Source organism: Octopus sinensis, linkage group LG1 (genome assembly GCF_006345805.1).
Source record: "Octopus sinensis linkage group LG1, ASM634580v1, whole genome shotgun sequence".
Lineage (NCBI taxonomy): Eukaryota > Metazoa > Mollusca > Cephalopoda > Octopoda > Octopodidae > Octopus > Octopus sinensis.
The window spans coordinates 131,916,657-131,932,629 of record NC_042997.1 but is presented as its reverse complement, the minus strand read 5'-3'; the positions used below and the strand labels follow the sequence as shown (position 1 = coordinate 131,932,629).

Here is a 15,973-nt window from a genome sequence, read left to right as displayed (position 1 = left end):
ACAACTGTTGACCCTGCGACAGACTAGCGTCCCATTCAAGGAATCTATCGTAATTTCAGTCACTTACACACCATGGTTAATCTCTGATTTCATAAGTCATAGAGCTCATGATACACTTTCAGCTAAGTTTCTTTCCTCAACTGTTGTCTGCCTTCCATGCTGGCATGGGTGGGATGGTTTGACAAGAGCCAGCCAGGCACAAGCCTGCACCAGACTTCTGTAATTGTTTTGGCAGGATTTTTACAGCTGGATGCCCTTCTTAACACCAACCACTCAGCAGAGTGAACTTAGTGCTTTTTATGTGGCGCCAGCACAAGCAAAGTCAGTTTTGGTGAGGTTTTTGCAGTTGGACGCCCTTCCAAATACCAACCACTTTACATTGTAGACTGGGTGATTTTAAGTGGCACCTACTCTGACAGGGTCACCAAGTACTTGTTAAACATACACACACACACATATATATGTATATTATATGTTATGTAGAGAACAGTAGTGTAACTGAAACAAAGCAAAGGTGCAGAGCAGTTGAAGAAATATACCTTTACTTCTCTCTAATACACGCACGCACGCACATGTAATATTTATATATATATATATATATATATATATATATATAATATATATATATATATATATATACACACACACACACACACACATATATATATATATATATATATAGAGAGAGAGAGAGACAAGAAACAGGAAATTTTCCGTTTGTCTTATTTAATCTTGACAATACTATTATTATGTTGTTATTAATATTAATGAGTGAGCACTCATTTATTTAAGCTTGTAAAATCAAGAGCTGGTATGCGTGGAAATTGCATACCTAAGAGAAAATTTACATAGCAATGGTTTTCAACCAGGGTTCATGTAACAAACTAGTAAATTGTTCACAATAGTATTTTAAGGGCCCCTGAAAAGAAATTTTGCTTTAGATGTATGTATTGGTGTGTATTGCAACATTCAACATATTTCAACTTACACAAGTTATTGTGTGAAAAACAAAATAGGAATTTAAAAAAAAAAGTTTCTATAAAACTAGTTTTTAAACATCGAGTGACTGAGGGATTCTCCAGAATAAAAGGGTAATCAAAGGGGTCAATAAATAAGAATTGGTTGAGAACCCTTGTGCTAGAGAGAGAGAGAACAATGGTGTAATTAACTGAAATAAGGCAAAAGTTCAGTGTAACTGAAGAAACTAATTCAGCTGAAATGATATCATATAATTTACTGTTCCGTTGAGGTAAGGCCAACAAAAAAAGTACTCCATCCAGTGAGAGGTAAATATCATTTAATGTCTTACATTAGAGACGCAAGTCTAGGCAGGTTTTTATAACCTGCCTTGCATTTCTAATGCAAAAAACTATTAGTAGCTTGTATCTTTATACTCTATACATTAAATGATGTATATTTAACTATCTTCTGATTCATCAGTCTATCTTAAATTATTGATACTAACATTTAATTTTGATGATACTGTACTTCGTTTCCCAGCCAGTATTTAATAAGAATTGTTAAAATTGTATTTAATTATATGTAGTTTAGTCTAGCAATCACATATATATATATATCGTCATCATCGTTTAATGTCTGCTTTCCATGCTAGCATGGGTTGGACGATTTGACTGAGGACTGGTGAACCAGATGGCTGCACCAGGCTCCAATCTGATCTGGCAGAGTTTCTACAGCTGGATGCCCTTCCTAATGCCAACCACTCCGAGAGTGTAGTGGGTGCTTTTATGTGCCACCGGCACGAGGGTCAGTCAGGCGGTACTGGCAACGGCCACGCTCACATGGTCTTTTTTTATGTGCCACCTGCACAGGAGCCAGTCCAGCGGCACTGGCAACGACCTCGCTCGAATACTTTTTCATGTGCCCCCGGCACAAGTGCCAGTAAGGCGACGTTGGTAACGATCACTCTTGAATGGTGCTTTTTAAGTGCCACCGGCACGGAAGTCAGTCAGCTGCTCTGGCAATGATCACTATATATATATATATACACACGACAGGCTTCTTTTCAGTTTCCATCTACCAAAATTCACTCACAAGGCTTTGGTCGGCCTGAGGTTATATATGCCATGTAGGTGGACTGAAGGTGCCATGCAGTGGGACTGAACCTGGAACCATGTGGTTAGTAAGCAAGCTACTTACCGCCTTACCACTCAACCACTTTTGTGTCTATATTATTATTATTTATTTGTATTTCCCTTTGCTGAAATTAAATTGAATTTTTGTTTCATCTGTTTTCCAGCTGCCAAGTATGTGCTGCTGCTCTTGACAGACTTCACCAGTATCCTTCAGAAAGTTCCTCTCTTGGTAAGTTTGCAACAGAATCTTTAACCCTTTACCATTTAAACCAGCCATATCTGGCTCAAAATGTTCTGTTTGAGGTCCAATCTGGCCTTTCGCAGCTACCCTACAATATAACAAAAAAGATCTTTTGCTGGGTCACTCGGGTCTACTCAGATCAAGAACAGATTAAAGTTCATTTAACTGTCCCACATTCATGTAGGTCACATCAAAGTATTACATTTGACTCGGGGCGGGGGAAGTGGGGGCAGGGAAGGAGTGTCTTCTGCTTGATCTTGATGCTTTCCTGTTAGGTAGAATTTCAAACTCCTACAGTATATTAAACCTGTAGTTATTTGTAGAATCATTCCATGAACTTTAGAAAGTGCTTACAAATTCCAAACAAGTTGTGTTGAAAAATAAATAAAAGTAAAAAAAAAATTAAAGCTACATAAATTGATTTACCCTTTTTTTATATTAGCATCAGATTTCAGATTTATAGGAAAGGAAACGAGATTCTTTGATGTTCACTTATATCTGGAGAGTATTAGAGACTTTGCAAGTCATATAACCAATAAAGTATTAGGGCATGAAATGTGTGTATTTATCTGCTTGTGTGTCACGTAATGTATTTGGAGAAGTCAAACTGTCAGAGCACATCCTGTTGCTTGCTGAAAGTGTCAAACTTGACAATTCAGTTATTGATTAGATTGAGGGGAAGAACACTGACGCAACTTTTTGTTTGTTTAACAATGGGAACTGAACACAGTACAGTATGATAACAAGATTCTTGTCTGATTTTTACACTACTACTATTCCCAATGGCTATTGGCTTATATTATCTTTTTACAGCTAAGGTTTTTGTTTAAGTCGGGAAGGGAGACAATGCACTTGACCTTTTCCCGGGTCTCCAAGACTGGGAGGAGAGAAGGAGGAAATTATCTTCAAACCACTAGTGACCTGGCCTGAATGCTTGCAACAGACTAGGCTCAGCTAAAGGCCACACCCAAGGTGCCTAGTTGTGGTGTCCAGTCTAGCAACAGGTTAAGTCTACTGTTGAATATGTCATGTTAAGAGTGGGACTTAGGGTAAAGATCTGGGACAAACACCACAAGATATTCGATCCAATATTCTTACAGTTCCACTGATTGAATTGGTTATTTTTTATATCCACCTAAAAAGTTTGAACAGTAAAGTTGACCTTCAGAGGGTCTGAACTCAGAGTGCAGAAACTCAGAACAAAAACAACACATTTTATCTGATGCTCTAATAACTCAGCCACTTCACCATGTGTATGTGTTGAAGCATTGCAATTCTCATTTAATAGTCACCTTTCTTTGAAATTCTATAATTACCCCCACTGGTACTCTGTTGGTCATGACGATGCATGTTCCAGTTGGTCTGGTCAATGGAACAACCTGCTCATGAAATTAACGTGCAAGTGGCTGAGCACTCCACAGACACATAACCTTAATATAGTTCTTAGGGAGATTCTGTATGACACAGAATGTGACAAGGCTGATCCTTTGAAGTACAGGTACTACTCATTTTTACCAGCTGAGTGGACTGGAGCAACGTGAAGTAAAGAGTTTTGCTCAAGGATACAACACACTGCTGGGTATTGAACTCACAACCTTCCAATTGTGAGCCAAATACTCTAACCGCTAAGTACATGCCTTTATATAATTACCAAATTTAATGGCATAAAAGATTCATGAGCTTATTAGATGCACACCAATTTCAGCAGCGTGTATTCATGCAAATAAGTTTTCAATGCACTGAAGCATATAAAATAGGCCTAACTTTGCAATTAGAACCCAAGGTAATTTTGTTTGAAATCCTTTTTGTGGGAGAGGGTGGGTATTGTGTCTTGTATGCAATCAAATTATGATAATTTGTGTTTGAATCTTTGAGAAATGGTGTTCTAAATTATGGTTTTGTTTTTAGGTAAAGAAAAATGGCACACGATCCGCGGAGATTTTATTGGTGTAAATGCCGTTACCATGAGTTGCCGGTGTGCCATGAGCCCAGAAGGTGTGTCTCCTGCTTGTCATTTGGGAGATGGATGTACCGACCTAATCCTAGTGAAACGTTGTTCCCGGCTAAACTACTTGCATCATTTATATCGTTGCAGAGACAGACAATCAGACCAGGTTAGAGCATTAAGATTCTTTCTTTCATCAGGTCTTTCTTCTCCACAGATTGAAGCTATTTAGTCATTGACTGGCTTTTAATTTCATTGGAAACATTTTTTTGTCTCTCCTGTTTTATCAAGTTGGTGTTTCTTTATTTAATATGGTGGACTTTTAAATAGATAATTAGGAAAAAACAAAAGGGCTGGGTGGTTAAGAATCTCTCTTTGTAACCACATGGTTTTGGGTTCAATTCCAATGTGTAACACTTTAGGCAAATGTCTTCTACTATAGCCTCCAGCTAACCGAAGCTTTGTGAGGGAATTTGTGGGACAGAAAGCAAGTGGAAGACGGCAAGCTGGCAGAAACGTTAGCATGCTGTCGAAATGCTTAGCGGTAGTTTGTCAGCGGCTACGTTCTGAGTTCAAATTCCGCCGAGGTCAACTTTGCCTTTCATCCTTTCACTATCAATAAATTAAGTACCAGTTATGCACTGGGGTCGATGTAATTGACTTAATCCCTTTGTCTGTCCTTGTTTGTCCCCTCTATGTTTAGCCCCTTGTGGGAAATAAAGAAATAAGAAAGCAAGTGGAAGTCCATTGTGTGTGTGAATGAATTTATCCTTTATCTTTTACTTGTTTCAGTCATTAAACTGTGGCCATTCTGGAGCACTGGCTTGAAGAATTCTTAGTTGAATGAATCAACTCCAGTACATACTTTTTTGTAAGGCTAGGCACTTATTCTGTTAATCTCTTTTGCTGAACTGATAAGTGACAGGAATGTAAATACACCTACACCAGTTGTTGTGGTGGGGGACATACAAAGATACATTCATATGTATGTATTCATACATACTTATATACATATATATATATATATATATATAATATATATATATATATATATATATATACATACATACATACATACATACATACACACACACACATAATCATCATCATCATTGAATGTCCATTTTCCATGCTGGCATGGGTTGGACGGTTTGACTGAAAACTAGTAAGCTCGAGGGTGCTGGGGTGCACCAGGTTCTGGTGTTATTTGGCATGGTTTCTACAGCTGGATGCCCTTCATAGAAACCTTGCCAAATCATATATATATATATATATATATATACACACACATCAAAATAAAAATCAAATGGAAATTGCAGTTGTGATACCCGTGATGGTGGCATGTAAAAAGCACCATCCGAATGTGGCCGATGCCAGTGCCGCCCTGACTGGCGTCCATGCCGGTGACACATAAAATGCACCCACTACACTCATGGAGTGGTTGGCATTAGGAAGGGCATCCAACTGTAGAAACACTTCTAGATCAGACTAGAGCCTGGTGCAGCCTCCTGGCTTCCCAGACCCCGGTCGAACCGTCCAACCCATGCTAGCATGGAAAATGGACGTTAAATGATGATTATGATAATGATGATATATATACAATGGGCTTCTTTCAGTTTCTGTCTAGCAAATCGATTAACAAAGCTTTGGTCAGCTTGAGGTTATAAAAGAAGACACTTGCCCAAGGTGTCATGCAGTGAGAATGAACTCAGAAATATGTGGCTGGGAAGCAAACTTCTCATCTCACAGCCACGCCTGGGCCTGTACATATTTATATATGTGTTTGCATGCCTTTATGTCTGTGAGTGTCACTTCATCACCACTTGGCAACTGGTGATGGTTTGTTTACATCCCTGTAACTTAGCAGTCTAGCAAAAGAGGCTGATAAAATAAGTAGTAGACTTTAAAAATAAAAGAAGGTAAAAATTAATCGGGACGATCATCATCATTTAACGTCTACCCTCCATGCTTGCATGGGTGGGACAGTTTAACAGGAGCTGGCCAGGCAGAAGCCTGCACCAGATTTCTGTAAGATCTATTCATGTAAAACCCGTCAAGGCAATGCCCCAGCATGGCTGCAATCCAATGACTGAAACAAATAAGAGCTATAATAATGAAAGACAAAAGATATAATAATAAAAGGAGACAGGAAATTAAGAGACAGTTAACATTTTAATTCATCTGTTCTGAGTTCAAATTCCGCAAGGTCGACTGCGCTATTCACCCTTTTGGAGCTGATAAATTAGGTACCAGTTGCGTACTGGGGTCGATCTAATCGACTGGCCCAGCCTCCCCAAAAATTTCGGGCCTTGTGCCTAACGTAGAAAAGAATATTTTAATTCTGCCAGCTCTTAAGGGAGACAACTCTAGATATAGTGTTGTTAGACCTCAGTGTTGCATTAGTTTCTCGTTATTTCTTCGTCGCATTGTTTCTCTCAATTCTTACTATATCAAACAAGGTAACATCAATTAGTTTACTATTTTTTACGCTGATAAGTGACATGAGTAATTTTATATAGTTTTATATCTTTTAAAATTTTCTCTGTCACCATGATTTTCTAAATTTTGTTTAGACACTCGTTGTTGACTATTTTTAAAAATTCATTTTATATATATATATATATATATATATATGTGTGTGAGAGAGAGAGACAATGGTATTTTATCAAGCAATATCAACCGCTAGCTATTCTGTAAAATTTTCTATTGCTTTGATATTGAATATTTTTTGATTATATATATATATATATATATATATATAGATAGATTCTGTTGTGGTGGATGGGTCTTGAGGACAGCAATGTGCCCTAAAACCACAGTGCCACGTAAAAAGCATTTGTACTGGTGCCAATTAAAACCACCAAGTACACTCTGTAAAATGGTTGGTATTAAACAGACAGGACATCCAGCCGTAGAAAACAAGCCAGAACAGACTATGGGGCCTTGTGCATCCCCTGGTTTTACCAGCTTCTGTCAGGCCAGCCAACACATATGCATGGAAAACAGACGTTAAATGATGATGTATATAGACATATGGCCACAGTCAAATGACTGAATCAAGTAAATGAATATAGGTATATACATATATAAATATAAGGGGAAGCACTCTTTACTTTTGCAAGGCATCCCTGTCTGGGAGGTCAATGTTGTTGATGTTCTGTTTAATTTTCTGTTGAGAGGACATGGACAGGAAGGAAATTCCAGAACATGTCTGTTTGGGTGAGGAAGGATTGAATAGTGTGTACAGAAGAAGACCAGGAATAGCGTGTAGTGGATGCACTGCCAGAGTAGAGGTGGTACAGTCTGCTAGTACAGAGAAACAGAACGCTTTCAAACAGACATCACTGTATAAGCAACTGAAAGAAACTGTTTGTTAGATGATTCCCCTTGATTGGCTCCTGTGCTGGTGGCACGTAGAAATCACCCATTTCACTCTGAGAGTGGTTGGCATTAAGAAGGGCATCCAGCTGTAGAAATATTGCCAGATCAGATTGGAGCCAGGTGCAGCCTACTGGCTTGCCAGTCCCCAGTCAAACCGTCCAACCCATGCAAGCATGGAAGGCGAACCTTAAATGATGATGATGTATAGAAAGTGAACTACTGTCATCATCATCATATGTCCATGTTCCATTCTGTCATGGGTTGGATGGTTTGACAGGATGTGATGGACCCAAAGACTGTACCATGGTTGTATGTCATTCCTAATGCCTGCCATTTTACAGTATGCCAGATGGTTTTATTTTATGCTAAAAACTTTAGTGGGGGTGCCATGCTGCTTACATGACTACTATGAACCCCAAGGATGCTTAGAGATGAGGGATAAAAGTAAGAGAGATGGGGCTAAAGCCGGACAAGTTTCTTGTAGCGGAATTCTTTTTTTTTTTTTAAGTAGGTACATGAAGGTAAAAGGTCACTATGGGCTCATGATTTGCTTCTATGTCAATCGCGAGTAACTTAATTGTAAATCAATAGTAACTTCAGGTGGCCTGTTGGAGAGATACATCAGTCATGAATTGTAGAAGAGGATACAGGATTATGGATCAGCAGAAAGGGTAACCTTTGAGGGTGTTATCTATGGAGTCAAGCCATGGACTGCTGCTAGAAGGAAATCTTTACTATGTTTAGCCTCTGACAGTGGCAGTGCTAAAGGGGAAAATGTAGTTAGCAGTAGCTGGGCAAGAGTCTGAACATTACTAAAGTAATACAAGGGTCAGAAGACGGTGTTTAAATTAGGCAGAGTGTAAGGCCTTAATTCATCCCTTAAAAGCAAAAATATAGTCATACCAATGTCTCGATGTGTTTAGCAGAATAATTAGCATGATGGACAAAATGCTTAGCACATTTCATCCGTCACTATGTTCTGAGTTCAAATTCCGCCAAGGTCGGCTTTGACTTTTACCTTTACAGGGTTGATAAATTAAGCACCAGTGAAACACTGGAATCAATGTAATCAACTAGTCCCCTCTCCCTGAATTTCAGGCATTGTGCTTTTAGTAGAAAGGATTATTATTATTATTGGTATAGTTGTGTTTTAGTATTTAATGATGAATCTTCTTATGTCATCTTTTCAGTTTGACTTTGATTTTGTTCAAGTCCATCGAGTCAAAGAGTTTCAGTTCCGTCCACTTGAAGATGAATTTGAGTTAGAGGCTGGTGAAGTAAACTGTCGGCAACAACTATTTCGGTCAAACTCCAAGTCATCGCATAACAGTGTCTGGAACTGTGATGGTGAAGTCATTGGCTCTCCAAGTGTCCATGTCCAGTAAGAAATTCACATATATTTTGTACTTTTTTCACTCCCTTAACTCATACTCTTTTAACTGTTTCAGTCATTTGACTGCGGCCATGCTGGAGTACCGCCTTTAGTCGAGCAAATTGACCCCAGGACTTATTCTTTGTAAGCCTAGTACTTAGTCTATCGGTCTCTCTTGTCGAACTGCTAGGTTACAGGGACGTGAACACACCAGCATCGGTCGTCAAGCGATATTGGGGGGGGGGGACAAACACACATTTATATGACAGGCTTCTTTCAGTTTCCGTCTACCAAATCCACTCACAAGGCTTTCGTCAGCCCAAGGCTATAGTAGAAGACACTTGCCCTAAGTGCCACGCAGTGGGACTGAACCTGGAACCATGTGGCTGTTAAGCAAGCTACTTACCACACAGCCGCTCCTGCGCCTATAAAAAATGTAGGTTATCCGTACGCGTGGGATTCGATCTCACACTTCTTTGCTTACGCAGCCAAGTGTACTACCCATTACACCAGTGAACCTGGCTGATAAAAAAATCTTGATGATTTGCAAATATTGTAGTAAGCCAAATTCTCATTTTTATTGTTAAAATCTCAACTGAGAATAACACCAAAATACACCAAGTTAATTCAGGTTCAATCCCCTTGCACAGCACCTTGGGCAGGTGCCTTCTACTAGAGCCCCAGGCTCACCAATTCCTTGTGAGTGAATTTGGTAACCAAAAACTATACTGAAGCCCTTCATGTATATGCGGTGTGTTAGTGTCTGTTTCTATCACTTGACAACAGGTATTTGTTTGTATATATTCCTGTTACTTAGTGGTTCAGCAAAAGAGACTGATAGAATTAGTGCTGTGCTTAAACAGTCAGTCCAGGTGTTGAGCTGTTTGACCAAAACCCTTGTTAGTGATGTCCCAGCATGGCTGCAGTCCAATGAATGAAGCAAGTAAAAGAGAAATATTGCAGAGAACAGAATCAACAAGGCAATGGTAAACGAGACAGTTAAAGATTGATGCCTTTTTTGAGATTTACCTACTACACAGAAAGGGAGGTGTGAAGGCACATGGCTCAGTGATTGGAGCATTGGGCTCACAACTATGAGGTAGTGAGTTCAGTTCCTGGACTGGGTTATGTGTCATGTTCTTGAGCAAGAAACTTTATTTCATGATGCTCCAGTTCACTCAGCTATTGAAATGGGTTGCCAATTCACTGGTGCCAAACTGTATTGGTCTTTGCCTTTCCTATGGATAACATTGGTGGTGTGAAGAGGGGAGGCTGGTATGCATGGGCGACTGTTAGTCTTCTATAAACAACCTTGCCTGGACTTGTGCCTCAGAGAGGAGCTTTCTAAGTGCAATTCCATGGTTGTTAATGACTGAAGGGGTTTTTTACAGAATGAGATATATAGATACTTTAATATGACAAGGGATCAAGACCTTTCAAGTGAACTTGTAGTAGTGGTCAGTGACATGTACAAGGCACCCATTTCAGTCTTGGAGTGGTTATCATTAGGAAGCGTATCCAGCCATAGAAAGCCAGCCACATCAAGTTGAAGCTTGGTACAGTTCTCCAGCTTAACAGTCTCAGTCAAACTGTCTAACCCATGCCAGCATGGAAAACAGGCAGTAAATAATGATGATGGATACTCTTTCCTGTCTTACTTTCCCTTTTGTTACTGTATTTATTTTGAGATGCTGTGTGTGTCTTTCAGTTAATTTTAAATACAACAAAGAATTTAGTAAAATAACTTTATCATTAAGCTAGTGTTCAGAACATTGTAACTAAGCGTTGGTGAAAGATTTTTGTTCAAAACTAATGAAAACAAGACAGTTGTACTACAGAGCCAGAGCCGGTTTCAGCTGGGTTGGTAACGAAAGGGTTAAATATTAGTGTTTCACCAATTTCAGAGAAGATCATAGCACATTCACTGATGGAAATTGAACCATGTTTCTGTTAGGCAGTTTGTCTCAAGCTGGTGCTTATTGTTTTTGATATAATTTACATTAAAATTCTGTTGTGTCTGGAGAGAGTTATTTTCTTTTTGTGCCTTACAATATAACACATGTTTTGACTCTCAAAACTATTGAAACTATTGAAAATGTTGCAAGATGCAACGAAAATTTTAGGAAAATAAAAATAAGAAAAAAGTGGAAATTTTACCGGTGAGTGTGTAAGGCACAAAAATGAAAATGACTCTCCCCAGACACAACAGAATATGCTTCAACACACAAACTCAAATAAAGAATCTTGCAAACCAAATCCCCAAACTAAATTACATTAAAATGTTGTCAGTTCAGAACTAATGTAGACCCATTTCTTTGTCTAATCATTTCAGGGTCCATTGTCAGCTGGTAAAATTGTTTGCTCGTGGTATTGAGAAGTTGGATAAGGAACACAGTGGCTGCATTCCATGTCAACAGAAGGACAAATGAAACAGTTTTTTTTTTAATTATTATTATTTTTTTTTTAATTTAGCACTCTAAGGTTGGATAGATATATATATCTTTCTATCTTAGTTCTGCTACAGTGATATAAAACATGAGTAAACGGTGAAAAGTTTATTGAAGGGACAGTTTCATTGAAGAGGAGTGAGAAAGAGAGAATGGAAAAGAGGAGACCAAAACAAAACAAAAATCATATTACTGTGATATTTTTTAGTGCCCTGGACATCTCTCCTCTACAGCTTCCTCCTTTCCACTGCTGCTCATCCTTTTTATTTCGGTTGTCACTTCCGATGAACAGTTTAAATCTGTTGAGTTACTTAACATTTAAACCTGTTCATAAAACAATAGGCCATCAACAAACAGTACTGTTGTTACTGTTCTTTTAATGTATTTTGTATATCTCAACGTATAATTTACCTGCTTCCCCCCACCCTCACCTGCCCATTAAAAAAAATTTTTTTAAGTTTGTTGCGCATACAATATTTGTTCATTGGCCTGTAACGATTTTAGAAATTATCAAACAAAACAAAATTTAATGTCAAATAATAAACAAAATAAGTTGGGTATTTAAAAAAAAAAAAAATTATAACAATGGTTATACAGTCATCGTTATTACTGCATAATCGTTGCTGTGTGAAAAATTTAAAGGTTTGATGATAACAAGAAAATTAAATATATTAAACTAATATATATATACTACAGTGTATGCGCATATAGCATTACATACATGCAGTCTTATGTGCAAATAACCTGTGACACAAACTTGTGTGCTTTAAGGTTCATACACGATGCTCATGAGTTTACAACTATTAGATATTCATATCTCCAGGCAAATGCATCAATAAAATTGCCAAATAGTCATTTGTTTCTTTCTTCCTTTATTCTCCCCTTAATTACATTAATGAATTTATTGACTAACATAATTGAAGGAGAGACTTAAAATCACCCCCTCTTTTTTATGCTATATTGCTGCAAGCACAAATCACTAAATTATACATTTTAATACAATTTTATTTTATAATTAAAAAAAAAAAAAACATGTAGAAAATAAAGGGGTTTTGCTTTTTAAAAATAGTTGTTCAGTAGCTCAACCATTTAACTCATCTGTCTGATTTAAGTTTTATAGAAGAGGGTGGCTAACGAGATATTTTCTTTCATGAAATGATTTCATTTGCCTGCAACTTTTCCCACTTTCGATTATGAGCATGCTGTATTTTTCCTTTCTTTTATTCTCTCTTATTTGGTTCCAGCCAGCTAGCTGGTTGGCTGTTACTCACCTGGGGCACTGTCATAAAATGTATGTAAAAGGTCTTTCTATACCTTACCTCACACAATATATTTCATAAGGTCTGAAATCCTTATCTGTATCTACTTAGTTGAGAAAACTGAAGGTGGGAGTGGGCACAGTTTGGCGTCATACAGAAAATTATTTATAGAATTGATCAAACTAGAAAGGCCACCACTGTCACCTTTCAGTTGTGTTATTGTCCTTGATCTACACATATTTGACTCAGTTCACTGTTGTTGTTTAGTTCCAAGTTGACCTTGATCGAGCAGACCTAGGGTCAAAGGCATTCCAATCATGGCCCTTTTTTTTTTTTATTGTTAACCTTGGACTACTCCATCTACTGTATCCAAGATGCAAGAGTGCGATCTGAGGAAGGTTTAGCTGCTATTTTTAGTAGGTTGAGTGATTGCTGTGCTCTCAACAGAAGAGTGAATGGGTATGTAAGCTGGGAAAGGCAAGTTGTCAAAAGTTAATCAGATCAGACATTTTATGCATATATCAGAATTTATAGAGTTATCAAACCCAATATGGGTTATATTATTAAAAAAAAGAAAAAAATGTGATAGGTATGTGGACTTGGCTAAAAACGTGGTGCATATTCACAAAAATGTTTACAATTAGTGCTTGTTATTTTTGTACACTATGTCAATGTTGGACTGGTACAATATCAATAAGGAACAAAAAAAAAAAAAGAATGAATGAATGATATATGCATGTTGAGTGGAACATTAATCACACCCAATCTTCATGCATGGTGAATAATGAACAAGTAGTAGAACCAATATAAAGAAGTTAGCAGATTTGTGTTTTTTTTGTCAGCAATATATTCAAACATTTCATCAGATGGCTTACATAGTTTTTTTTTCTCTCTAAATAATGGAGAAAACATTAATTTTTACAAACTGGGTTTTTTTTTTTTTTAATCTAATTTTATGGCCAGTTGTTAAATGAAGGGTTTATTTCATAATTAGATGTTGACAAAATTCCTAGCATAAGTTTTGTATTCCATTATCTATCATTGAAATCTATTAACATGTTAAAATGAAAAAAAAAAAAAATCAATAACAATCAGTTATAAAATAGCACTCACATATCACATTCTGTCCCCACCACCCTTGACTTAGACTGTGGGTGGCAAGGATGGATAACAATATTGTAAACAAATATTCCCAATCCACTATTTATTTTCCTCCACAAAGACACTAGCAGATCTTCATACGTTCTCCAGGCAACTTGTATACTGCTGTCTGTCTTTCATAGACTTCATAATTATTTGTTTCATTTTTATTTCCAAACATTATTTTTTGTTTCTTGTTATGACTTGTTTTCTCATCTGTGACTATGAAACAATGACATACACTTGAAAAATATTGAAGATAAACCAGATGTTTAGACATTTAATGGTAATAGCAACAAGGACTTTAATAAAACAATATATCAGTTCTTATTTACTTGTTTGTCTTCAATGTCTCATTCATTTACCATATTGCTTCTTTATTTCTTTACTGAGCTGAGCTGCTGCTCAGACCCCCTTCGGTCATGACTGACCATGGGATTGCACCTAGAAAGTTACCCTCCCAGGCACAAGTCCGGGCAAGGTTGTTTATGGAAGACCAGCAGTCACCCATGCATACCGACCTCTCCACGCCACCGATGTTATCCAAGGGAAAGGCAACGGCCGATACAGCTTGGCATCAGTAATGTCACAACTCATTTCTACAGCTGCTTGAACTGGAGCAACGTAAAATAAAGTGTCTTGCTCAAGAACACAACATGCAGTCCGGTCCGGGATTTGAACTCACAACCTCACGATCATAAGCTCGACGCCCTAACCACTGAGCCATGCGCCTTCACTATTTCTTTACACTACCATCTATTTTCTGTTTGTACTCTGTTTCACTAGCATTGGTGTACCAGTAACAAAGGAAAAAATAAGTTAATTTATTTAAAGAATTGTAAATTTTAAATCCCATATACGCACATCCAACCATAGAAACTGTACCAAAGCAGACAGTTGAGCTTGGCATAGTCTTTTACACTGGCGAAAATAAATTTAAGACCGATGATAAAAGTTGAAGTGAATCGAACGGCTTTTGTGTGTTTCTTAAATGGCTTATAAACACCTTCCATGCTGCAATTGATAAAAGTTCTATTTTTTACAACATATTTTGTTACTAACGCCATACAAATTATTTTTATCTTTTACACCTTATGCAGAATTTATTTCTCTTTCGAATGATGCAGGCAATAACAATTTTTATGCAACATTAAGAATTCTAATGCTAAATTAATATAAACATTTCAAATTTACTGGCAAAATTAGTTTAAGACCATGCAATATGTATGCAATTTTTTTTTGCCAAAATGGGTGGTCACACAACTAACCTAACTGCACTATATAGTGTTATAATTTAACGTTATTATATAATTGATTAATAATGGGAAAACAACGTAGCCTCAGTCCAGTCACAAGAGCAAAAATCGTATTACTCCACCAGCAAAAAGTTTCCGTCTTGAACATCAGTAAGCAACTAAAATACAGTAAAACGGCTTGTGTGCAAGTGGAAATTATACTCGGAGACTGGTCAATATAAAGATCAGCAAAGGACTGGCGCCCCAAGAAAAACGACGGCGTAGTTGGACCGTCGAATCCACCGACTTTTGGAAGACAACCAAATGCTGACAGCCGTTGACATTTGTAAACAATTGTCCAACAAGAATGGTGTTATTTTTACACCACAAACCGTCTGCAACTGTTTGAGAGAATTTGGACTACATGGACGAATCGCTAGGAAAAAGCCAATAATATCCAAAAGAAATTGACTCAAATGCCTTAATTTCGCAAAAATCCCATGCTCAATAGACTGCCGAAGATTGGTGCAGGGTCCTTTGGAGTGACGAGTCACGCTTCTGTATACTTGGATCATATGGTAAAACACATCAGACGTCGCCCAACAAAGGAATTCCATGCAAAATGCATGAAAAAGATGGTGCAAGTGGAGAGTGGGGGGTGTGATGATGTGGACGGCATTTAGTAGATTTGGTGTTGGCCCTCTAGTAAAAGTTGATGGAAAGTTAAATAGTGTAGATTATATGAATCTACTAAAGGATAATGTTGTGCCATATTTGACTCACCAAATGCCTCCGGGGGCTATTTATCAGCCGGACAATAGTCCTGTGCACAAAGCCAAAAAGGTTATGGAATTTTTTGA

The 15,973-nt window shown here is 37.6% G+C and overlaps 1 protein-coding gene across 1 annotated transcript in view; it reads left to right on the top strand.

Moving 5' to 3' along the window:
* The window catches only part of LOC115211130 (ceramide kinase), a 127,372-nt gene extending 113,164 nt beyond the window's left edge, over positions 1-14,208 (top strand). Inside the window, exons 9-12 of the mRNA XM_029780073.2 lie at positions 2,258-2,322; positions 4,243-4,448; positions 8,851-9,041; positions 11,365-14,208. Coding sequence (XP_029635933.1) covers positions 2,258-2,322; positions 4,243-4,448; positions 8,851-9,041; positions 11,365-11,461 — 559 coding nt within the window. The 3' untranslated portion in view covers positions 11,462-14,208. The remainder of the gene's footprint in view (positions 1-2,257; positions 2,323-4,242; positions 4,449-8,850; positions 9,042-11,364) is intronic.
* The last annotated feature ends 1,765 nt before the right edge of the window (positions 14,209-15,973 follow it).